This window comes from Lepisosteus oculatus, chromosome 2 (assembly GCF_040954835.1).
Source record: "Lepisosteus oculatus isolate fLepOcu1 chromosome 2, fLepOcu1.hap2, whole genome shotgun sequence".
Lineage (NCBI taxonomy): Eukaryota > Metazoa > Chordata > Actinopteri > Semionotiformes > Lepisosteidae > Lepisosteus > Lepisosteus oculatus.
In genome coordinates, this window is record NC_090697.1 from 20,337,763 (window position 1) to 20,362,211 (window position 24,449).

General features: G+C 35.3%; 1 protein-coding gene across 5 annotated transcripts in view; it reads left to right on the forward strand.

Annotated features, from left to right (window-relative positions):
• The window catches only part of reps1 (RALBP1 associated Eps domain containing 1), a 34,979-nt gene extending 10,530 nt beyond the window's left edge, over window positions 1-24,449 (forward strand). For 2 of the 5 annotated variants that reach the window (XM_006642924.3, XM_069198391.1), the window contains 16 exons: window positions 3,741-3,865; window positions 4,619-4,781; window positions 4,880-4,943; window positions 8,033-8,187; window positions 9,536-9,657; window positions 10,755-10,835; window positions 11,356-11,443; window positions 12,300-12,401; window positions 13,043-13,115; window positions 14,795-14,925; window positions 15,969-16,033; window positions 18,130-18,312; window positions 19,393-19,479; window positions 20,510-20,661; window positions 21,216-21,321; window positions 23,007-24,449. In XM_006642924.3, the coding sequence (XP_006642987.2) occupies window positions 3,741-3,865; window positions 4,619-4,781; window positions 4,880-4,943; window positions 8,033-8,187; window positions 9,536-9,657; window positions 10,755-10,835; window positions 11,356-11,443; window positions 12,300-12,401; window positions 13,043-13,115; window positions 14,795-14,925; window positions 15,969-16,033; window positions 18,130-18,312; window positions 19,393-19,479; window positions 20,510-20,661; window positions 21,216-21,321; window positions 23,007-23,075 (1,766 nt within the window). In that variant the 3' untranslated portion in view covers window positions 23,076-24,449. The remainder of the gene's footprint in view (window positions 1-3,740; window positions 3,866-4,618; window positions 4,782-4,879; window positions 4,944-8,032; window positions 8,188-9,535; window positions 9,658-10,754; window positions 10,836-11,355; window positions 11,444-12,299; window positions 12,402-13,042; window positions 13,116-14,794; window positions 14,926-15,968; window positions 16,034-18,129; window positions 18,313-19,392; window positions 19,480-20,509; window positions 20,662-21,215; window positions 21,322-23,006) is intronic. The other 3 variants (XM_015339044.2, XM_015339045.2, XM_015339046.2) reach the window with 3 other exon arrangements.

Sequence of the window (24,449 nt, forward strand, 5' to 3'; positions counted from 1 at the left end):
GGCCCAATCACATTATTACTAATATTGGAAGTAAAACATTTTTTAAATATTTTATCAGAGGTTACTTAAACTGCATAATCACCTTATACTGACAGGAATTTATGACAATGACGTACAAAGCTCTTTTTCAGGTTTCCTGTTTTTAGTTGTGTGAAACCTGAACAACTAAACTTGCACCACACATGATTTCCAGCGGTTGGCCTCTGTCTTGTTTATATGCTTAATGTGCAATTTGACACTTTGGTTACTCTACAGAACTAATGTATGGATAACATTTAACATATTCATATTTTATTTTACTTAATTTCCTTGGAACACCCGTTAATGTGTCACTGTGCTGTGGTACTTCATTGCTGTTCATTTCAGATAAGTGCTACACAAATTGCCATCCACACTTAAATCTGTTGAGCTTAACATGATCAATATTTACCATTGCACCCCTATGACTCCAAAGACCATTATCAGTTTTATTTATTATGTAATTGTATTTACAGCATCCTTTTTTCCATTCTGATTTGTCTTGCTTACTAGCAGATAAAATATAAAGTAAGAGTTAGATGCTTCATTACAATTAGTAGTGTAATGATTTTACAACCTGCATTACAGTTTTTGATTTGATCTTGTTGCTACCACCATTGTGTGTTAAGATCTAGGACACATGAAGGTTAAACAGTCAAGAGACTGATAGTCTTATGAGCTATTTATAGAACTTAAGAACACCTTTGTGTTTATCATATTTGTTCAGTGTTTCACTGATGGTTGTATCCCTAGAGTTCTAAGAGACTATAAAAAAGGAAAGTGTTTTATACACATTGTACAAAGCATTGTATGTTAATATGCCTGGTATAAAAAAACGCAATGAATGATGAGATTAAGGGTTGCAGGGTTTTGACACTGCAAAGCGTCTTCTGCACCACAGTTACAGTGTCATGAGTTACAAAGTTGCAAGCAATTGTGGTCTTATGTTGAATGATTATCCAGCAATCACAAAATGTCATGTGTGCATATGAGATATTTAGATAAACTGTTTTGGGACGATACTGAACAGTATATACTTGTTGGTCAAACTAAAACAGTCTTTCTTTTATATATATAGTGTTCTTAATTGTAACTATAATTAGTTTAAAATGTGAAAATATCTCATTTTTGGCAACACTTCAAATCTAGGGAGTAGACAAGTTGTTGTCTAATTAAAGGATAATTAAAGGAAGGCTTTGTATTAACACAACATTTTATGTATAATTACTTAATCTCAAAAGTGCAGTACAGTATTATACATGTAAAACATGAAGAGAAGTAAATACATCCCAGTAAAGTGGCCATGCATAACAACATAAGACTGAAAGCTACTGTAAAAAAATAGGTAAGATACTGTAATAAGCTAACTGTAAGAGTGTTATTTGGTCTCAAAATCTTTAATGGATTTGGCCAATGTGTTCTCATGCTGCTTGTATAAAGAAATGACTTGTGAGATGGGAATGTGACGGGTAGGATGTGGATGGCCTACTCACCAGACTAGAGCCCCACTAGATATTTGTGTGATGTGCTAGAATGATGAGTGACATCTTGGGTTCAGAGACCAGTGAAATCATGGTAGCTCAGGCTCTACAAGACCTCCCCACCTACCTCATGATGTAGTTTACTCCAGACAACTAGCCAGAGACTTGAATGGTAAATCCCGTGTTGACTCACTGTGGATGGGAAAATATTAATTAACATAATGAATTTACTTATGTCACATCTGTTCTAATGTCAGTACAAAAAAGATTATTTTCTTTATGGTAACTTTGTGAATGTGTTTCAGGAGTGCGTGTTCATGTTGCTTTTGGTGTTCAGTTAAACCCTCCTATTTGTTGATTCTTTATCAGTTGATTTACAAACACATTGCCACTAATTTTGTACCAAAATTCAAGAATTCTGTTTTGAAAATACTGCTTCAATGATCAAGTCATAAGACAGCATTCAGCTCAGACGACAAACTTGTGGAGCTACTTTGTTGGGTTATAAACCGCATTTTATCATTCATTTTAATACTCAACTCAACTTTGCCATTCAATATTCATAAATGTGATTTACAGAGCATAAGAATCTGTCATACCACATTAAGTAAATGCTATTGTCATATCCACCTTTGCATCTGTAAATACATTTGGAAAAAGTGGCTTCCAAATGAAGAAATGTAAAACATATAAATATTTTTCATAAAGTGGAAATAATCAAATCAAATACCACTAATAAAAATATAAAAAAGAAAAACAATTTCCAATGTCCAGTTCAAGGTAATCAAACCATTGTTTTGCAGTATTGCACAGCTGAGCTTATTATTATTTCATCTGTATTATGTTTCATTCTTATATTGCATTAATTATTTCTTGAAAACATTCCTGTATGTGCAATGTTAATGTATTAAGAGAAAATGAAGAAATGTACGTATGTGAGTGTGCAGACCCAGATCTCTATTTACATGAATCCATGTGGAAAAAAACAGACAGCGCACTTTCTTAAAGCACACCCCCAATGTATAGCAGACTGCGACTGTATAGTTCCATGTACTGTATATGTGAGCTATTCTGATTTGCATAGAACATAGAGCATAGGAGGTGCATAGAATAGTGATCTCTTATCTGTCTTGTTTTCTTCAGGTCTGTATTAAGTTACTTTAGCTTTCATGCAAAGTGCAACCCTGTGGATGGCAGTTCTATAGTAGGATGTTTAAAAACGTAATTAAAACTGTCACTGTGTTGTAAAGCGCCGTGCAAAAGCACAGGCTTGAGTTCATGTACTTTCAAGAACTTTCCCTGCACTGTATGTGAGCCATTCAGACCTTTATCTTTCTTTTTCTTGTATACTGAACAGGCTGAGATTCAGACTTTATCAAACCACTGTGTGCACTTGGATTTTATGTGAAGCTTTTACATTTAAGTCTTACAACTAAAGGTTTAAATTAAAAACAAAAAATAGCAGTAAATGAAAATAGTGAAAATAGCCTGGACCTGAAAAGGATTAAGTGATCACAAACAGTTTAGTATGACAGCCTGCCAGTCCCTGCTGTCAAAAAGGTATAGCAAAACACTTGGCTAAAGTATCACCTGCTTATGATGATGATGTTAATAATAATGTGGCTCTTTTTTTTTTAAAGCATACATTTCATATAACTGAGTATGATTCTGCATTTTAACTCCTTGTCTTTGTCTCTCACATGGAGATGTTGGTTTCCAGAGAAGAAAATAGATACCTAAAAATGTGAGACAGGTTATGGCTGCTTCTCCTGGAACAGCAATGTTATTTTCCCGTTTCATGTAAACATTCATGTTGTGCTGCGTTTGCTGAACCTGTTGGTGGCAGATTGATGTCACTTGCAGCTTCCAGAAAGACAGATAATGTGGTTTTACAGTATTCAATAAGAGCTTTTTTAATCTCTTATTTTCATCCATTGTGATTCACGTGGGTTTAAGGACCATAATATTAAACATCCACAATCGGAAGGTAAATTAATTGTAACAAGAATAAAAATATATTTTTATAAAAGTTGTTTGTTTGGGATGAGGTGTTTATAACAACATGATGGAGTAATAGAGAAAATTACTGATAAACTGCTTGTTTTAAGGAATTATAGGTAATTTTTGCTTAACTGAAATGAGCTAGTTCACTACCTGCAGGAGTTATTGTTTTTTTTTTAAATAACGAAATGTTCATTGATTCTAATTCTGTTTTCTTTTTCTTTAATCGTGTCGTAAAAGGACCAGTGGCAGGTGATGGGATGTGGTCTGCCCACTCTCCTCCACCAGTTCAAGAAAGCTGGGTCAGTTTTACAGATACTCCACCCACCAGCACACTTCCACCAATGCATCCAGCATCAGTCCAGGTAGTGCAGCACATGGGTCAATGGATATATAAGCTTTCTTGGTAATGGCTAAACAGTCCTCAGTTCTTAGTCTAAAACTTGTCTAGAGCTTGTGTGATCATTTTATATTAATGGCAGCAAGAGTCTGACAAATGCACATCTATTCCAAGGTTTCTTTGAGCATTCATTCTGATTGTGTTCTCTGTGACTTGGATAAATCATTTAAAACAGGCACAGTAGCTACATATGGTTTACTAATTTTACTGTAAATGCCTTCATGTCTGATTCCTTTAAATGAGGACAAAAACAGACAGATATCACTTTGTTCAGTAAATTCATTAGATTTCACAGAATAGTATTTTACATGGCAACACACCAAGGAATGTGCATGCTTCAGAAATACATATCGTACTATTGCTTGATAGATCAGTAACACATGTTTCATGCCTTACTAGGGATTTTGTGTTCACCATGCATTGCATTTTTCATTGTAATTGTCTGCTATTCTTTTTCCTCGTGCTTTATTTTTTCAGGTTTAACTTCATTTTAGGGAGGTTTAAGGTTCTTTTCAAGTTGATCACCCAATTGTGCTTGACAAAATATAGCATTTCAGCTTCCATTATTGCTTTGAAAAACAAGGTTTTTGGCCCACTTTTGAATGGGCCATGGTAGCTTTTACAGAGCTGCCTCTAAACACATTTTGTCTATTTCCTTGACCATTTGTGCAAATATGTATTTCCTTTTTTGTGTGTTATTTTTGTGTTGTATTTTCAGGAGAGTACCACAGTAAGAACTGTAGCATCCGCTGCAATGGCAAATGAAATTCGAAGGCAAACTAGCGGTTATGATGACCCCTGGAAAATAACAGATGAACAAAGGCAGTATTACATAAATCAGTTTAAAACAATTCAGCCTGATTTAAATGGGTTCATCCCTGGTAAGTAAATCAATTAGATTTCTTGAACATCTGTGAAAGAAGGTAATGGTTTCCTTTTGATTCTTCTCCAAATAGTCTAATTTCTTTTTACTTTTCAGGATCTGCTGCAAAGGAATTTTTTACTAAATCAAAGTTACCTATTCATGAGCTTTCTCACATTTGGTGAGTATGATTTGTTATCATAAGGAATTCAGAATTAATTTCCTGAGCTTGAAGCTATAAATGACTGTATATTATTATCCAATACTCTGTTATTGCCTCTGACCATTCTTTCCTCCAGAAAGTTAGAGACTTATGAATAATAAATTATCTAGATTTATTTACTTTGAATTGTAAGTCATCTCAGCATGCTGTAGATTGTAGTAAGTTTTTGGTGTATTGGCAGTCTCACAATTGGTGTGTACATTTTATATTATTTTGGGCTTGGAGTGTCCTCTTATTAGAAAAAAAGTTGTACACTCTCATAGGAAACACATTGATCCTGGAGCTTTTTAAAATAAAGTAACATTATTTTAAAAAGTAAAATTGGCATGGTGGCACAGTGGTTAGCAATGTCCCATGGGCCCTGGGTTCAGTTCTGGACTTGGGATACTATCTGCGTTGAGTTTGTGTTTTCCCTGTCTTCATGTGTGACTTCACCTGGTGCTCCAGTTTACTCCCACAGTTCAAAAACATTTCTGAATTTCTGAAAACTGGTAATTTATTGCCTTCTGGGAACATTTGCCCTTGTGTGAGTGTGTGCGTGTCTCTGTGTGCCCTGTGATGGACTGATGTCCTGCCCAGGGTGTACCCTGCCCTGTGCCCGTAACTTGCCTGGATAGTCTTCGGCTTCCCTGTGACTCTGAATTGGAAGTAGGGGTAGATGGGTTATACTTCCTTTTTTTACTTTTTATTCATTAATGAAACAGTTTACAAGTATACATAGAAAGTTTGTATTTTTTATTATTTTCTTTTCAATTACGTTTTTTAGAGCTTTTTACATTGTGCCAGTCGAGATAAGGGGTTAATACAGAAATATATTTACTTAGTGAAATCTATATTAGTTTGCACAGAAATACTGCTTTATTTTCCTTCACAAAGTGAAATCTGGACTAATTGGGGAAATACATTTTATCCTTTGACTTTTCTGACTGTATTTTAATAGAAAATTTATATAATTCTCATTTATAATATCAATACACTTTTCAGCCATTGGAGATTTGTTGTTGCGATTAGCTTTTTTTACTAGCAGCTAGAAGAATTCCTAGTATAATTTTATACTTTTATTATGCCATATATTAAAATAGTCACCTGTCTATGTTAGATCATTATACAAGGTGGTCTCAATGTAAAGTTACTTCATGTTTTTGACGTTTCTTTATATCCATCATGCACACCTACGTCTTGCTTGTGCTATGTCATTTAGTTTGTTTTTGTTGTTTGAACACTATTATTGCATTTATCCTTTCTTGCATGTAGCATACAATGCAAACATTTTTTGCTCCCAACTCAGTTCCATTTTCAGCCCACAAAGAATTCTGTATTGTACCTTTGCATTTGTAACACTCTGCTGTATGTAATGTTGAGCTAAAAATTGGTTCCTTAGCCAAGCATTTATTTTCCAATTTATGCAGTCTGTTTTATAGAAGCAAACTGAGTCTAGTACACATTTTACTGATAATATAAAAATATTATACGTGTATTCAAACATTGTCTCAGAATATAAGGCACGTCATGTTTAAGTGAACTTGGGGCTAATATTTGATCCAGGCTTGACATTTGACATGCAACATATTGTAAAACCATTTTTGCACCTCAGACTGTCCCATGTTGTCCTTAACTGCTGCTGAAAAGTTGGTCAAAACTTTCGTTTTCTGTTCTTTTTCTGATTACTGTATTGCTGTACTCACTGGGATATCTAAATCCACACTGAACAATCTTCAGTAAGTCCAGAATCTGTGCCAGGTCTAGTGTAAGTGATCACATTACCCCTGGAGTAATGGAGTCCTTGTACTGGCTTCCTTAGTCCTTATACTGGCTTCCTATTAGTCCTTATACTGGAATCCTTATACTGGCTTCCTATCAGGTTTCATGTGTATTCCAAAATCCTCATGCTCACCTATAGGGCTCTACATGGCTTGGCACCTCAGTACCTGTCTGAGTTACAATTATCCTACTCCCTACCTTGCAAATCTTTGTTCATCTAATTCTGGTCTCCTGATTGTCCCCAAAGCCCGTCTACACTCTATGGGTGATAAGGAAGGACTTCTCCTGCTGAGCCCCAAAGCTCTGGAGGGGGTCTTTGAGCTCTTTCAGTTCTCGACTCAAAACCTTCTTCTTTAGAAGGGCCCTTTATTTACCTGGTTCTGGGTCTACCCCTTTGCTTTCCTTGTACTGTATATTCCTAACCCTCGTTGTAACCTCCTCCAACCACCACAGCAATAATCATGTATCTGTGATCTCTTCAAAAAGTTTTGTGTTAATTAAAAAAATAAAACAATTTTATTTTTCTCTCATTTTGCTATTATCTTACAAAATTGAGTTTATGGATAGTTTTCATGTTTGCTTGAATAGAGTCTTAAATTGTGTGAAGTACCACAAGAAGAGGATTTCGTTGGCATTATGGTAAAATTATGTGCAAGAGCTGAAGGTTACAAACAAGACCAGGGTATTTCTGAATTCCCGTAGTAGTAAAATCAGATGTTAAAATTATTGTTAAAGCAAAAAAAGAGGAATTAAAGGTGTTCACTGATTTATTAATCAATAGTGTTAGTATGGGTGTATTTGTTATTTTTCATTTTCATTTTAACAAAGTATGTATTTTTGATAACTGAAAAACAAACTACTAACCACTGTTAATCTTCACTCTGAATTCTGAATGCATGAGTTGACCTGGAATTGTAAAGAATAACTATCAATTACCAAAGGATATCTTGTTTTGTGTACTAGAATAAAAAGTTAACATAAATTAAGTCCTCATTGGTGTGTATCTTCCCTTTTTTTAGGTCAAACTGGAGGTGTGTTGCATTTAGCCTTGCAGTAATGACTATGGTAGCAGCTTTGTTGGAAACAGTCATTCCAATTTCCATCTCATTGCAATGTCCTGTCTTGCAGGTGCCACACCAAGTGCTTAAAAATAAAACAGATTCTGCAGTAAAATTGTGTAACTTGGCTCTATACATAAATCGTAACCATAGTCATTGTGTGACTTTTCTCGCTCTTATTATTTTCTTTGTCCTTTCTGCATTATTTTTTTATTCTATGAATTCCAGGGAGCTTTCAGACTTCGACAAAGATGGTGCATTGACGTTGGATGAGTTCTGTGCAGCGTTCCATTTGGTAGTTGCAAGGAAAAATGGTTATGATCTTCCAGAAAAACTGCCAGAAAGTCTCATGCCAAAGCTTATTGATTTGGATGATTCAACAGGTAAACATTTCTTTTGGATAAAAGGTTACTGCTTAACTAAAATTCTTTGAATGTATTTGAATATATTCACAAAGTGTTAACGAGGCTTTAAGTCTTAAATTCTAGATTTATATCTGATGCTAACGTTTTTTTGTTGCTTTGTGGTTTGATAATTGTGGTGCATGTTTTTGAGAAAAATGTTTATTTTTTATAAGGATTTTGTTTTCTTTGAATAATTTTACCTCACTGAAAGGTTAGATTTCTCTTATATTTTCAGTTTAAGATCAAGCTGATATACAACAAAGACATTTTTTGTAGCCTATTTTGCTCATCTATACCAGAGGTGCCAATAATTCTGGAGGGCACTGTATGTGCTATAAAAACACATGCAAATGTACCACAACAGAAGAAACAGTATATGCTCAGGGTCATTGTTGTTGACATCATAGTTTTGTTTTCAAACTGACTGCTAAATAGTCTTTTTTTTAAGTCGCGTAATACCAGGAGAAAATTTTAAATGTGAAACACTTAGGATTGTGCATTACCATAGCTCTACACAGCGTAAACATGCTCATTTAAATAACTTGAATGTTAGGTGATCAGTCACTTCAGTTTAGACTGAGGGTGCAAAAAACTAATAGAACACTTTTATGCATTTTCCTATTTTATTGTACAGATGATATTAGTGTTTTAAAATGACAAATTGATATATTTTCCTGAACCTTCCATTCCATTTTCCTATTTCTTCTTTCTCTGTAATCTTACAAGTTGCCATAACTGCTCTATCGTTTTACAACTTTCTGTGACATGTATATAATGAAAATGAAGATATCCTTTGTGGTTTGCAGAATAAATGCGATGCTGTTGGAATTTCAAATTATATTTCACTGAAATGTGCCAGTAGATTTACACCTTTATCTTAATATTGGTAATGAAGATTAGTTCGAGAACTTGGTAAGAGTATTTTCTAAAAAGACAGCATTCACTCGCATTCATGTATGAGGAAAAGATCTAACAGGTCTTTAATCTTGTACAAACTTGAGATAAACCTATGGGCAAGGAGAGTTGTATAAACTGACAGTTGAATGTACTGTACAATACAGTACAATGAATGTATATTTTGGAATTTTGCAGAATAGAAATTAAAGTAAATGGATACCATGAATAATAATTTAATTGTTAAGAGTGGTCCTGAATGCACAGATCATGCATGCAGAGTGGGGTTCCACACACACTTAATTAAATGTGCAATCAATAATAAAGAACAAAAACAGGCTATAGTTTGTCATCACAGTAAAGCCAGTTTGTTTTTTCAATAATAACAGCCTGTCTAGATGTATTTATTTGTATGTGCTGTGATGTATTGTAGAAGTCCCAGACCAGACAGCTGAAGTGGGCTATTCCAGTTCCCCAGTGGAGGTTCCACCCAGTAAATCGCCATCTATGCCGTCGTTAAACCAGAATTGGCCGGAGTTAAACCAGAGCAGTGAGGTTTGTCATTTCCTCTCCTGTCGCTGTTCTCCATTCACTCTGCACATCCCAGATGTAAAATAATGCTCAAGGCAGGGCTGAACATCCAACAGTCCGGTTTCTGAAACAAAATACAGCCAAAGCCATTAGCTCGTGTGGGGCTTTTTTTAAAGAATCTTGTTTAAACATATTGTTGTAGTGGGTAGATACCCACCCTTTATAGTGGTTTAATATATTATAATTATTGGTATTTTTCTCTTTCTTTACATTGACACTTTGTTTTAAGATATTTAACTATATCAATAGCTTACAATAGTAATTCAGTAAAATAGCTGTTGGAGATGTCTTTGATCATTTAGACTATTGATGGACACGGTTTAAGGTTAAATTACTGTGTTGGAATATTGGCTTCTACCGTTTTTACATTTTAAAATGTAGTTTGTTATTCTTGGAAAATTACAACATTTATATAATCCCAGGCATTGTTAATCATGGTCATGTTTTCAGGGGCATTGTCCAGATAAATTTTCAGCAAACCCCTAAGTTAAAATATTAACTTTTAAAAATGTTTAAAGTGTTTCAGTGATTTCCTTTCCCTCTCAGGGTTTGTTGTTTCCTGGGGTTTTTTTAAAACTCTAACTTTAAATCACATGATTAGGTCCTGATATTGAGGAGAAAAAAACAGAAATGTTTTGTTCCTATGGATATTGAATTGAACTGTAGGTTCAGTTATTCAAATTAATCCTTGGTCTAAGTCCCATTTATTAATTGTAATGAACTTTAGGAAGAAGTAATCTTTCAGGATTAGTATAATTCTGTGATTAGTGATAATTTTGACATTGTGTCTATACACTGAAAATGTATTACGAGGAGTGATTTTTATTTTATTATTTTTGTCTGCAAGGATTCTGTGGTCTTTATCTGTACTTGGATGTTCTCTTTGTATCAGAGTTCTTACTAACAAAATTCAGCCATTGCTTCCTCACTGTACTAATTGTTTATTGAAAAATGCTTTCATTGGTAATTTAAAAAGACAAGTTTAGATTATGAATCATTTCTGAAAAGCTTACCAGTAATTTGTTGATTTGTGCCAATTTGTCTCTGCTCTGTCTGTTCAGCAGTGGGAGACTTTTAGTGAACGCTCTTCGAGCTCACAAACTCTGACCCAATTTGATTCTAACATTGCACCAGCTGATCCTGTAAGTCAATCACTCAGTCTGCCTGTTACATATTAATTATTTTATTAATACTAAATTTGTCCACTAAAGTGGTCTCTCTAAGATGCATGGGCTCGTGGTGATCTGCTTAAACAGTAGAGAAAACATGATCTTGCTTGCTGAATCTCCTAGTTATTGCTGCTTACTGTTCTCAAATCTATGCAATTGAGAGATTGTAATGTTTCTGTGACGAAGTGTTAATGTCTTAAAAATGCTGTAAATGGTAGTTCTAAAACAATTTTATTCCACTGAGTATGAAAGTTCGATGTTAGCATTAATCACATTAAGATTTATTTATCAATACATTATTTTTGTAATGAGATAAACTGTGCTCATTTAGCATTTTGACTAAAAGGGTTGTGTGATAACTGTACCTTACTTATTTTTACAAAATAAATGTCCAGAACAAGTTTTTACAGCCTAAAAACAAAGTTCATGTAAATCTCAAAGGATTACAAAATGTATATACAAAGAAACAACTTGGAAATGTATTTCCTTACAGGACACAGCAATTGTTCATCCTGTTCCCATTCGTATGACACCCAGCAAAATTCATATGCAGGAGATGGAGCTGAAGAGAACAGGAAGTGGTAAGAATACATACTTTTCCATTCTAATGTCAACACTGAGGCAGAGAAAGTCACACTCTTTAAGGATTTAATTTGCATTTAAAACTTTATCCTAGTTTCTACTGGGCTCAACCAGTGAAATCCTCTGCTTTTACGTTTTGTAGAGTTCTGTAATCTAGCAGCCCAGAGCTCAGGATCAGGAATCTCCACTGTACTGCTACAGATTCATTATTTGACATATATAAATTAAATTTATCTTTCTAACCGATGCATGTCTTTTATCATGAAGAGATACACAATCAAGGTGTTGTCTTACTAATATTAGCAGTTGTGTAATTTGCCATTGTAGGTTTCTTCAGGAGGTATAAGGAATAAAGAGTGGAGGAGATAATCAGTAGTAGCACTTGGAAAGAAACTAATCGCCTGTGTAATGCATGAATATTAAACAAACATATTCCATTTATACTTGAGTTTTTCTGTTAACGATGAATTAATCTTAAAATATAACTATAAAATACATTTATTACTAACATATTGCCTTAACAGAACGTCAAAGGCTGTGTTTAAAGACATTTGGTTTTTTGAGTCTTTTCCAATATGGCCATATAGAAAAGCATGCTATTTAATTAAAAATTGCAATAATATAAGAGTGATCTCACTTGAATTTTTTCTAAAGTGGAAGTGGAATACAGATACTCATAAATGGTTATGCTGCAATAATGTTTCCCCTAGATTGGCAAAAAAACATTGAAAGATAAGTGCTGTACTGTATGTTTTGTGATGTAACCAAGTGGCTCTTTTCCACTCTCTTGCCTGTAGGTTTTATTTAACATTTTTGACAAAATACTTAACCCTGGCTGTATTTATATTTTCACAGATCATACACACCCAACTAGTCCCTTGTTGGCTAAACCACCTGAGCTTTCTGAAGAAAATAAGATAGCAACTTCTATAAAATTTGTAGCAGGCAACACTGTAGGTAAGTAGCACACACCAATTGTTTCAGGTAGCTTAATTGTGGGTATGACCAATTTATCTCACCTGTGTTCCTCATGGACTGAATGTTTTTAAGTTCAATTCAGTTTATTTTTATATAGCGCCTTTCACAACAAGGTTGCCCCAAGGTGCTTAACAAAGCAAGTGACCATACATGTTGTGAATACAGAACAGGAGACCAGAAGATAACAGAGGAGAGGAACCAAAAACTCCTTAGTAAGGAGAAAAAAAACCAGGGGTCTCTAGGGGTCCTAGGTCAACTGGCTGCCCAACCCCTTTGGGCATGCTAACACTATACAATAAAAAAAGGAAAAAATGAATAAAGGTATTAATCCATCCATCTTGTCTTCTGTATGTCAGTACTCCATGCAGATCTCTGTAGACCAGCAAAATCCTCCTAAACGATAGCTATATCCATGATGTCCCTCTTGGATCCATGGTAGTGATGCAGCATCGAACTCAGATGGTGCCCAGCCCGGGTGCCATCTGGACATGTGGGGAGCAGAATAGAATAGTTTGCTCAGAACAGATGTAATTATGACATTTTAAAGTTACAAGTGACTGTATTGTACAATAGTTATGATCAGTGATCATATTCAATGCTATGCTTATATTATTTCTTAGGAGATGGCTACAGTAGTTCAGATTCTTTTGCATCGGATCCAGAACAGATTGTAAGTGCTGTAACTCGCCAAAGGTAGGTTAAAATTTCTTAAGAATGTATTTTTGTCAAAGTCAACAGGGGCTTCTAAGCTTCATGTTTCCTTTCATAATCAAGATTCATATCTTTAATAAAGGAGATCATATTCATATTGGACCACTATTTTGATGTTTGTTTCATGGAATACATACTGAAACTTTCCACTAAATGTGAGATGAACACATTGGGCTGAAGTTAGATTATGCTTTTATTTTTCAGCATTATCATTTCATGTTTTTTTGGGATGAGTGCAACAAGGAAGTTGAAAAGGTTCTTGGATATACACGATCAGCTGGGTTCCTAGTTTTCCATGATAATCAAAAATATCAAATGAAACTTAAAACTTTAGTTTTTCTGCATTTAAAATACAACCATAAAATTATGTGATATGAGCAAGAATTGCTGTATTTGTTGCAAAACTGGAAATATGTTTATTTAATAGACTCTGCATTTAAAACATGCTGTGGGAATAATTCTGGAAATTATTCTTAAAGGCCCAGTTACCAGAATAGCCACCACAAGGATCCATGGAGTCCCTTGTTTAAATCCACGTCTCACAAAATTATAACTATTGTGTGTACACTTATTTTTTTGTCTGTTATCTAAAACCCAGCTAAGGATAAAGTATTATTTTATGGGCACAGTTTCGAGTTCACGCCAGTGTGAATAAGGACGAGGAGACCAGCTTTCCTCTTAACTGCTAGAAGGCACTCTCATCTGATACAGATACTGTTTCTTTAAAAGTCACCTTCAACCTTAGCTAGCGTGGGCTTTGGGCTTCCTGTTGTGCTACCTCCTTCCCTTCCAAATGAAACAATACCACCACATACAAGCACAGCAATACACACTTCCGAATGTCTTTCCTTTGCTGTTCTCACGTGAACAACTGAAGTGTTCCAGTTGGAGCTAAGAGGGAAATATTTAAACCATGGCTGTTTTGTATTTTTAGTCAGACCTCCACAAATCTTTTTTTATACAATTTTTTTTACCATGATCAAATGTTAGGGATATGGCCAGAATACCCTCACCTGGGGGTGAATGAGGATGTTCTTTGAACCACTTGTCTTTCATCATGTCACCACCAACACAGAGGGGTTTCAGTGCTGATTGAAAACGAGGCATGTCTCTCACTGACAGGACCGCTAGAGCCCTGACCGACTAATCCCTTATCAGTGTTGATCCAGTTATGTGCCTGCATTTAGGGAATCACAGTCACATGACCCACAGTTGAACCCACGATAACAGCTCAACCTGTGCTGGAGTTAAGCACCTTTACTGGTTGAGGCACTTGGGAAACCGCAACTGCTATTTTATAGTCAGGAGATAGAAAGTGCAGGATGAGATGTGACCTCTTACATTTTCTAGAGGAGTAATATTCAAGCAGGATAATCATTAAACACAGCAGAGTTAGTAGTAGGGTTGACTAGTTTTGCATTTTTGGTGAGCCATTTTTTTTTTTCAGGTATGAACAATAATATACAGGAAACAAGAACTGAATTCTTTCTTCCCAAGGTGCCTGTATTGGGAAGAATAATTGACTGGTTATAGTAAAAAATGATTAGTGTTTGTACTTGATCTTTATGATGTAATATCGAGTAACTGATAAGCATTTGCGCATTTGTAAAATGTTTAAATTTTTTACACCAGGAAACTTAAGATGCATTATAATGTTACAGGTCTCATTCAGGAACCTCCCCTGAAGGACTGAAAACAGGTGCACCACCACCTCCCCCACCTAGACCCCATGCTTCCCACTCACGCTCCTCATCATTAGATATGAACAGGAATTTTGCTGCAGGACCCACAGGTAAGCAGTTCTTACTGCCATGAGCGTTATGCCACTGGTGTTATTGATGTGTTGCCAAAGTGTGTCCATATTTGACATACCTGATTTCAAAACTCTTGATTTTTTTTACTCCATTATGACTGTTGAGATGCAAGTGTTTGGATGCTTCAAACTCATCCTTACCAGGCATGTTTCTCATATTTAAACACAAGAATAATAAAAAAAAAATATATAGAAGGAATATTTTGTGCCTTTTGAATTCTGTTCTATTTGCAGGATAAGTGGTGGTACCTTTAGATCTTTGATATTGTACAATTGTGTATGATGTTCTAGAGTTTTGAAATACATATTCTTACAAATAGGGGGTTATGAAAATAAAAAATTGGGCAGTGCAGATTAATCGGTAAGTAAGTTAAATAAGCATAACCCCCAACTTGTAAATGATTTTGCCAATAATATACCCAAGCAGCCGATATAATTGGAGGCATACGAGTTCTTTGTTTTCAGGCACAGCTTTGGTGAAAAGAGTAATAATTCAGGCACACTGTTAAACAAATATTTATTAATAAGGTTAATGCACAAAAAGCCCAGACTGCCACTATATAAGTAAAAATGCACCCACAAAGCAGGAGAGGCTGTTTGTAAGCAAGGGATTTTCTAAACAGGAAATCGGAGTCCCTTACAACAACAGAATGGCAGGCTCTCTCAAGATGGTTAACTCCAGTCTGGTCCTTCTGGATGATCTGGTTGAGAACCTCTTGCCTTCTGCCTTTCTGTTCCTTGTTGTCCCTTCTGTCTCTTTCCTGTTTTTTCCCCCACCTGCCTGTTTTATGCCGTCTTCCTAGACTGTTGATGGGCACGTAATTGTTTACCCAAAACTTAGTTAACTAAGGTAAACTTTGATCACTTTAATCACTGAATTTAGGCAAACATTACCTTGTTTTGAAGCTTCTGATAACAGGAGATTTTGATACTAACCAGGTGTTACCCGTTCTATCTAGATTCTTTAAGACACTTCAGTAGTTGTATTATTGTAATTTGTTTTTCAATTTATTCTTGTTCAGTACAACAGCAGGCTGGTGTTGTTGCCTGCCCTCCAGCTGTTCCCCCAAGACCTCAGCCATCACAGGTAAGAGATCTCATCATATGTTCATCAATAGTACGTTCTGTTTTATTATTAGCATTTTTGCAGGTCTTATGGTACCTAATAATACAATAGGATGTACTATTACTCAAATCACTGTTTCTTCTTTTACTCCTGTACTGTCATATTTGCGGGGTTGTGCATTTTGCATCACTGAATTAAAAGAAGCTACATACTTAAACCTGAAGTTTACTTTAAATATAACTGAAAAAGTATAAATGTATCCATTGCAAAAGATAAAAAGGAGTTTAAACAAAGAGAAAGTTCAGCAAAACTAAGAATAGCGATGCCTGCTCGCAGTTCATAAATTGTCCTGGAGATGAACTTGCTTGTCTCTTTTATTGAAGGATCTTTTTAGTTTCCTGTTTAACAATAATGATTAAAATGTACTTGGAGACAAAGAACACTAATGCATAAATACTTTAAACTATAACTGTAAAGCTGTAAGAAATTAGGAGGTATTCTCTTGTAAAATGACAGAATGTATGATTGGTAATTTTTTTTTCAGCAATGTGAAGTACAGTAATAATGCTTAATAGCTAGCAATTAAGTATAGATGCAAAGATCCCAGGGGGGCACGGTGGGACTGTGGTTAGCATTGCTGCCTCGCAGCGCTGGGACCCTGGGTGCTACCTGCATGGTTTCCTCCAGGTCCTCCGGTTTCCTTCTACAATCCCGAAACATGGTGGGTGGTTAATTGGCTTCTGACAAGATTGGCCCTGGTATGTGTTTGTCTGCATGTGTCCCCAGTGATGGATTGGGTCCCATCCATGGTGTATCCTGCCATGCGCTGGGATAGGCACTGGCTTCCCATGACACTTTACTGTATAAAGTGACTAGAAAATGGATGAAGGAATGGAACAGTTACCACTTTCACATAAGTTGCAGAAAGAGCTTCTCATATTGCACATATTTCAGAAATAAAGCTATGTCTCTGCAAATGCTCTCAGCAATGCTGAAACCATAAATGTGCAAAATATTTTTTTGTGGTTAATATATTTTCGTTAGATACAGTAGGTGAAAATAAATCAGTAGAAGACCTTTTTTAGAATATTAATCGTTGTAGTTTTGAACACTCTTTATTGCACGTCAATAGGCTATCTTTCTAGATTTTAAGAATATTAAAAATTCCATTATTACAAGGCAAATTGTAGACTAGCATGATAAAAATAACATTGGCCGCTTTCAGTAATAACTTTGCCATATAGAAACTTGAGCACCCAAAAACATTTTAAATTTAAATTACAAATTTGAAGAACTGCTTCTTAGTATTCGGAGGCACAGTGGCACATAGGCTAGTACTGCGGCCACAGAGGACTGGGGCTGTAGATTTAATTCTGGATCTGGGTTACTATGTGCATTGAAGTTGTGTGATTTCGCTGGGTGCTCCAGTTTCCTCCCACAGTCCAAAGACCTACTGGAAGGTTAACTGGCTTTGGAGAAAACTGGCCCTTTTGTGAGCGTGTCTCTGTGTGTGCCCTGTGATGGACTGGGATCCTGTCCAGGGTGTATCCTGTCTTGGGTCTGTTGATTGCAGGGATAGGCCCTGGCTCAATGGCTCACGCACAACTGATTTGGATAAAGCAGTTAAGAGATGGATGGATGTTTGGTATTTTGGTAACTGTGCAGTGTGACAAAGTGTTTAATATGAAAGTATATAGTGAAAAATGTTATTTGGTTGTTGTTATCATTCATAACTTGGTTAATCATCCATAGAGAAAACAACTATGCAGGTTATACTTGTTCTGGCATTTTGGGACAGAAAGTGTACAGCTTTGGAAAAATGGTTGAAAGCACTTGACCTAGTGTAAGAATTAATCTCTGACATTTGCAGTGAGGTGTTATGCATTGCACCACTACAGTGCTTTAACATATGGAACTGCAATTTGGTATGATTTATGTTTGATTTTTAGTTTGGCATAATTTTCTCCTTTAACCCTCAGTGATGCACATACAGAGGAATCAGTCTTCCAGGAGGTTCTTTTATTTTAACTTTTCCAGTAGTTTTTATTTAACCATTTTTCTTACCATCTTTATATTTCTCAGACTATCCATATTTAAGTGTTTGATGTTCCTTATAGGCTGCTGGGTCCCATGGACATCGCTCAGTGGATGGCGATGTTCTAGCAGCTCATTCCAGTACCTCACCTCAGCAGATTCCTGAACAGCCCAACTTTGCAGACTTTAGCCAGTTTGAAGCGTTTGCATCAGTAGCAACAGACCAGCTGTCTGATGACAGTGAAAAACAGTCAGAGAGCACACAAGTAAGTCAAAAGCTGCTATTTGTCACAAAACCTGACATCTTAGTAATGATTTTCAAAGTAGTCTTTGAAAATACACTAATGTGGCTGGTGTTCTTGGTTCAAGTAAACTTTTAATTAAAACAAATATTTAGCAAATAATATTTTATTAATAAAAGAACTTGTTTGAAAGTTGCAGTGCATTAGTACATGTGCCATTGTAAAAATTATTGTTTTTTTAAGTAACCTGTTTTTCAAATAAATGTAATAAGCTCTTATGCTGCTTTGTGCAGATTATAGTGGATTAATTAAACGTATACTTTGATTTTTATTATGATATTATTAAACATTTAACAGGTGAGTTTTACTACAATAATACTAATAATCTCTTCTTATTCGTCTAGAACTTTTCATCCCAAAAAATCCCAAAACACACTTCTTACACCACTGACGTATTGTATCTCATCTCACCTGGGTGACATGCAACATCATGCGTAACCAATTAAATTAAGGGGAAATTGCACTGTGTGTAGATTTCACTGGGAGTCCCAAAATGTTTTAATGTAAAAACAACTGAAAACAAATGTTTTATTTTTCTCCAGCTGCTCCAAAACTTGATACAACCAGTTGAAGTACTGAATGGAGCATAGGCTAGGGAATAAAGTAAAACAAAATTCAGGATAATTTTATTTTTAAATTGTTTTGCCTTCAAAGTAGTGCATTTGATACATTTCAGAGCATTCTGTATTAGAGTGAATGTGCTTATTTAGGTTTTCTAATGCTTTTTAAAATTAATTTTAAATAGGTCGCAATTCCTATTTCAAGTACAGATCCAAAGTCATTTTGAATGAACATGATGCATAAAGCAATATCTGTAAAGTGAGTATCTGGCAAAAAAAAAACATTGCAATACAATAAGTAGCATATTTGTTCAGAATAAACATAAGAATTTGTAATACTAATGTAATTTCAAAGTCAACAACATTGGACAAATTCAATTTCAGAAAATAAGAATGAATACATGCTTTCTGACAAACCTCTTATTTTAAATGTTGTGTATCCTTGTTGTGAAAATGGAATTCTGTTTCTTTTGGTTTCATATAGATTGATAAACCAGGAGAACCTGTGGGACCTTTAAGAACTGCAAAAACGGAAGTCCGAGAAGAAAAAGTAACAGCAACTTCAAATTCAGTATGTTGATGACTTTACATAAATCAGTTTCAGAACTCAGGGCAAAGGTTTGAGGCTTCCAAAGTTTGCTTGCTAGTTGGAAGGCAGTTCTGAACCTCCAAAAGTGTATTATTAATACAGAAGTGTATTAATAATTCCCCAAGTGAATGGGGAAATGTACTCCCTAACTAAATTATTTTGCTAGCTTGCCAGTGTTGCCGATAGAAATGTCAGTAAATACAGCCCACGCATTCAAAATATCTTCAGTAACTAGCCCCTACTCTGCCTCCAAGATGATCTTATCTGTCTTAGACTTCCACCTGCTAACTCATTTTATTAGTAATTACTAAGCACACATCCTTATCCAACATTGACTTAGAATATATACAGCATTTACTTGGAATCACAACAGAACTGCTCCCTTATGCCAGGATCACTGTTATATGTAGATATATGATGTATTTTTACTTCAATTCAGTGTCTGAAAATGTTTACTGTTCCATTTAACATTTAAAAAAGTACAAGTTTTTTTTTGGTTTCTATGACTCACTTGTAATCTAAAATCATATAGGACCTGAATGCAAATGTACAACCATAAATGAGTAAACTCGTGAGCTGTCAAACAATTAAAACATTTTCATTGCTGCAACCCTAGTAAATTGGACATATAATTCTACATTTCTACATTTTCTTTAAAGAAGGTCACTTAAGTATTAGGCTGTTTCACAATTCAAATGGGAAAACAAGAAGCATAAAAGAAAATCGTCTATGTGAGTCTACGGGTTCTATTTAAGGAAACCAATAATGGGTGAATGTAATTGAAAACGTTGAGAGGTCACAAAGAGTGGAGTGTGCATATACTCCAATATTTTAACACCTAATTTTTTCCCAGCAAAGCTGGATTTGTGGTTCTTCACCTGTGTAATGAATACATTCTATTCTGATTAAAAATATTCATTGAGTGCTTACATGTGGGATACATTCCTGTGTTCCTGTGCTTCCTTTTCTGTGGTCGGTAAACTTGAATTAGCTGTCCTTACCTATCTCACAGCAGGCCAAGGGGTCCACACCTCTTGCCCCTCCTCCAAAGCCTGTCCGCCGAAGGTTAAAATCTGAAGATGAGCTCAGACCAGAGGTTGAGGAGCATTCACAGAAATCCAATGTCATACCTGCTGTTCTAGCTACACAGGCCTCAATTCCCAGGTATGAAAACTACTATGATGTTGCGCTCTCTGACAGTTAGAGGTGATTTGTTAGTGATTGTATTAAGAGGGTCCACATTTTTGTGGTGTAATATTGGATAGGGCAGTATTTTGTTTCTAGTTGTTTTTGCTTTATATATTAAGTTGAATTATTGTGTAAATATCTCCAATCAAATGTTACTACATATTTGTGTTTCTAAATTCAGCACTGCAGTGAAGACAAGATATTACAGAATTAGACTCGTGCATGATAAATATAACAAAGTTACGGAATAGTTCAACTTCAGCAGTATTTGCTTGAAGGCTGACCTAAGGAATTAATATTTTTTATATCTCAGAAACTAAACCTTTTCTCTGTGCTTGATCTTAGAATGTTGTCCTGTATACTTTTTTTTTATTTCATTCAACTGTATGGTGAAAATGCATAAAAACATTTAACATGAATTACACATTTAAAAATAAAATACATACTGCAAGGTCTGCAACTTCTTTAACAATTCCCATTTCAGTTCTATAGTTCTGTATTATAATACAAAAAATGTATTACATTTTCAGATCATTTGGCAAGGACAAAAAAGCCATCCAAGCTTCAATTAGAAGAAACAAGGAAACAAATACAGTCTTGGCCAGACTTAACAGTGAATTACAGCAACAATTAAAGGTAAGGAAGACTTTTTATTTGTGCCTAATGAAAAATGCATGCTATACTTTAAAGAGTCTCTATCTGTTCTTATTTGTCTCTCATCTAAATCTGAGAAACTGGAATTCAGCTGTAGACATTTGGCAGTTGCCGTTTGCCTTTTTAAAATTTGATTAGCAGGAATTTAACATAGTACCCTATTCAAATTAAACAACATTTTGACTTCACAATTATTAGTGGTATTGGATTGGTGATTTAAAACATTCAAAGCATTGTCTTTGTGTTGCTTTGCAGTCATGTTCGCTTAATTCAATTTAATTTGTGTTAATTACAAATTGACAACATCTGTCTCTGTTTTAAACTACATAATCTTTAAGCCAGTTTCTTCTAAGTATTTCTGTTGCAGGACTTTTTCAGATTGTCTGCAAAGACTAATGCTTGCTTCTTTGTAATGACATTTAAATGCCTAATGCAGAATGCCAAAAAGGTTAATTATGTATGTAACTGTAATATCTTACATACCGTTAATTAAGTTTTAGATGTTGACAACCCAAATTGTTTACTAAAACGTCCTTTGGGTTTATGAAACTGGATTTAAACTCTTTAGTGGTGCACACAGATGCAAGACAAACATGTTTTATAAGATCCAAACAATAAAATGGAATACTCAGATACTAGTGCATGACAGATAGAAACTGTGCATACTTCCCCTGTATGGATGCTCCTATAACTGTTAGCTGTTTTTCACAATGTATTCTATACTAGGGTTAGTATCAAATGATTTACAATCTTTACACTGATAGTGTAGCGCCCCTGAAGAGGGAAATGATTAAATAATCAGTCACTCAACTCGTTGTTTCCTCATCAGTGGCTTTTAGTGTGAATGAGGAAAGGCAACGGGAGCTCCCTCTCACTGTGTTTCACAGACATAAGTAGTAAATTATCGATTAAAACTGTAGACTCTACGGGTAGATAACAGATAAAAATATTGAACAAAATAACATCATAGTGAAAACTATACAAAATAACAGCGTCCATTATAACCCATTACAATAGCACTTTAATCACAGGTACCTAGAAAGTCATGTGGGTATACTAAAAAATAAGCATATCTTGGTAGTATAGTACATATCTGGAATTGAATCATTTTTGATAATAAAATGTCCTGTCAGATTGTGTTAAAGGCTGAAGAAAAGTCAAGAAAAAGTATCTTAGCATAAATTTTACATTTTTCCAAATGCTTTGAAATAATCTGTGTAAGGGCCACTACAGCATCTTCTGTGCATCACTTTTGTTTATAAGCAAATTTAAATGAATCACTTTTACCTGTTACTGACTGGGTGAGATTCTGAACCAAGATCCCCTTCAGTGATTTAATTAAAACTGATTTAAGAACAACCGGCCTGAAATCATTGTGTTCTCCTGGGCTTGAATTCTTTAGTATGTATAATGTATAATATGGGAGTTTATCATGCTACGAGAATAGCATGTGTGTCTGCAGACATCTGGAAAATTGGTTGCTGCACTGAAGCTATTTCTCTTGCAAAGAACTTCAAAATAAATGCACCTGTATTATCAAGACCTGTTCCCTTATGAACATTTATACACTGAAAAGTATTCATGACTCGGTCTACGTTAATGATAACCTTGTTGGAATAAGGAGATTTGCAGTCCTGATTTCAGACTAGTATTATTTTGCATTACAGGATGTGCTTGAAGAGAGAATATCTCTGGAGGTTCAACTGGAACAGCTGAGACCATTTTCACATTTGTAAGCCGATGTTGGGAAAATGCAGAGGCCTACAGGGCTTGTGGCCGTTCCAGGATGTTCATGTTCATGTGTGCCTCAGCTTTGTGTCTTTATATTCCATCTCGGCGTATACAAGGAAAACGTTTGCAACATGCAGCTTTCTGAAAGAGACACAGAAATTGGCTTAAGAACATATTAAAGGGTTTGGAGTAGGAATGTTATCATTTCAAAGAGAACTTTTAAAGCAAACGAAGCTAAACCCCTTATAACAGCACAGATGCAAGTGTTTAAAATACAGAAAGAACACACAATTAAACTGGAACAGACTTGTCAGGCTTTTTAAGGCCCATCTAGACAGTTTGTCTTTGTAGGACTCATCCTTCTGTTGTGGGCCTTCAGCTGAGTATGCCAATATAGCATATTACATTAATACTGTAGGTGGCATATTTTAACTTGGAATGCAGATAATCACACTGGCCAGAAAATGGTGAGACAGGACACCCAGGACTGGCTCAATTGCTACTTTCCTTCTGCAATACTGTGTTGAATAATTTTGTGCCAGTCATTCAGCGTACTTCAATCCTACCTTTGTGCTGCAATAACAGTGAAGACTTTATCTGGGTGTGCAACAGGGAACTGATTACTAATCTTAAGCATCTTGCAACAGGCTTATTTTTGTTAGTCCTCAGCGGTTGAAACTGTAATACAATAAGTTATGTACCTTGTACAGTACTCAACCCAAGACAACCGCACTTTTTAAAAATCATGCAGGCTCTGCATGTATCTCGTGTGGTTCATGTTCAGAATCAAATCTACACCAATACAGCTTTCCCCAAGAATGTACCAACTGTAAAAGTGAAACTGAGATCTAATAACTGCACTTTTTCTTTTCCTCAACACAGGTTAAATCTGCATGTTGTCCTTATCTAGTGTAAAAGCTCTTAAAACCAACCACTTGGTTTGTATCTGTATATCTTTACTATAACTTCACTTGTGTTGGTACTTGACTCACATAGCCGTCAGCTCTAAGTCCAGTGCTGTCTGTCGTCTGGACCTTTTTGTGTTTCCTTTTCTTCACATTTTCTCTAAGCCTTACTCCTGATATTCAGTCAGGTTTTCTCTTTAAGATATTCTCCCTGTATGGAAGAAAGGAGAGCCTTTATTTCCTGCTGTTCAGGTTGATGTACTGTATAAGGGGTATGTTGTATATTGTATGATACACACCTTTTGATCTCATATGTAAATTTGCATTAATTGCTGACTAACAGCAAATATTCTATTTAATTGCTTATATTATGGCTGTGGGATCATAGATGTTAAACTGCATGGATGTATCTCTGCAGAATGAACTAGCAGCTGTGTGATTTTTACACAAAATAAAAACAGCACAATATTTTAA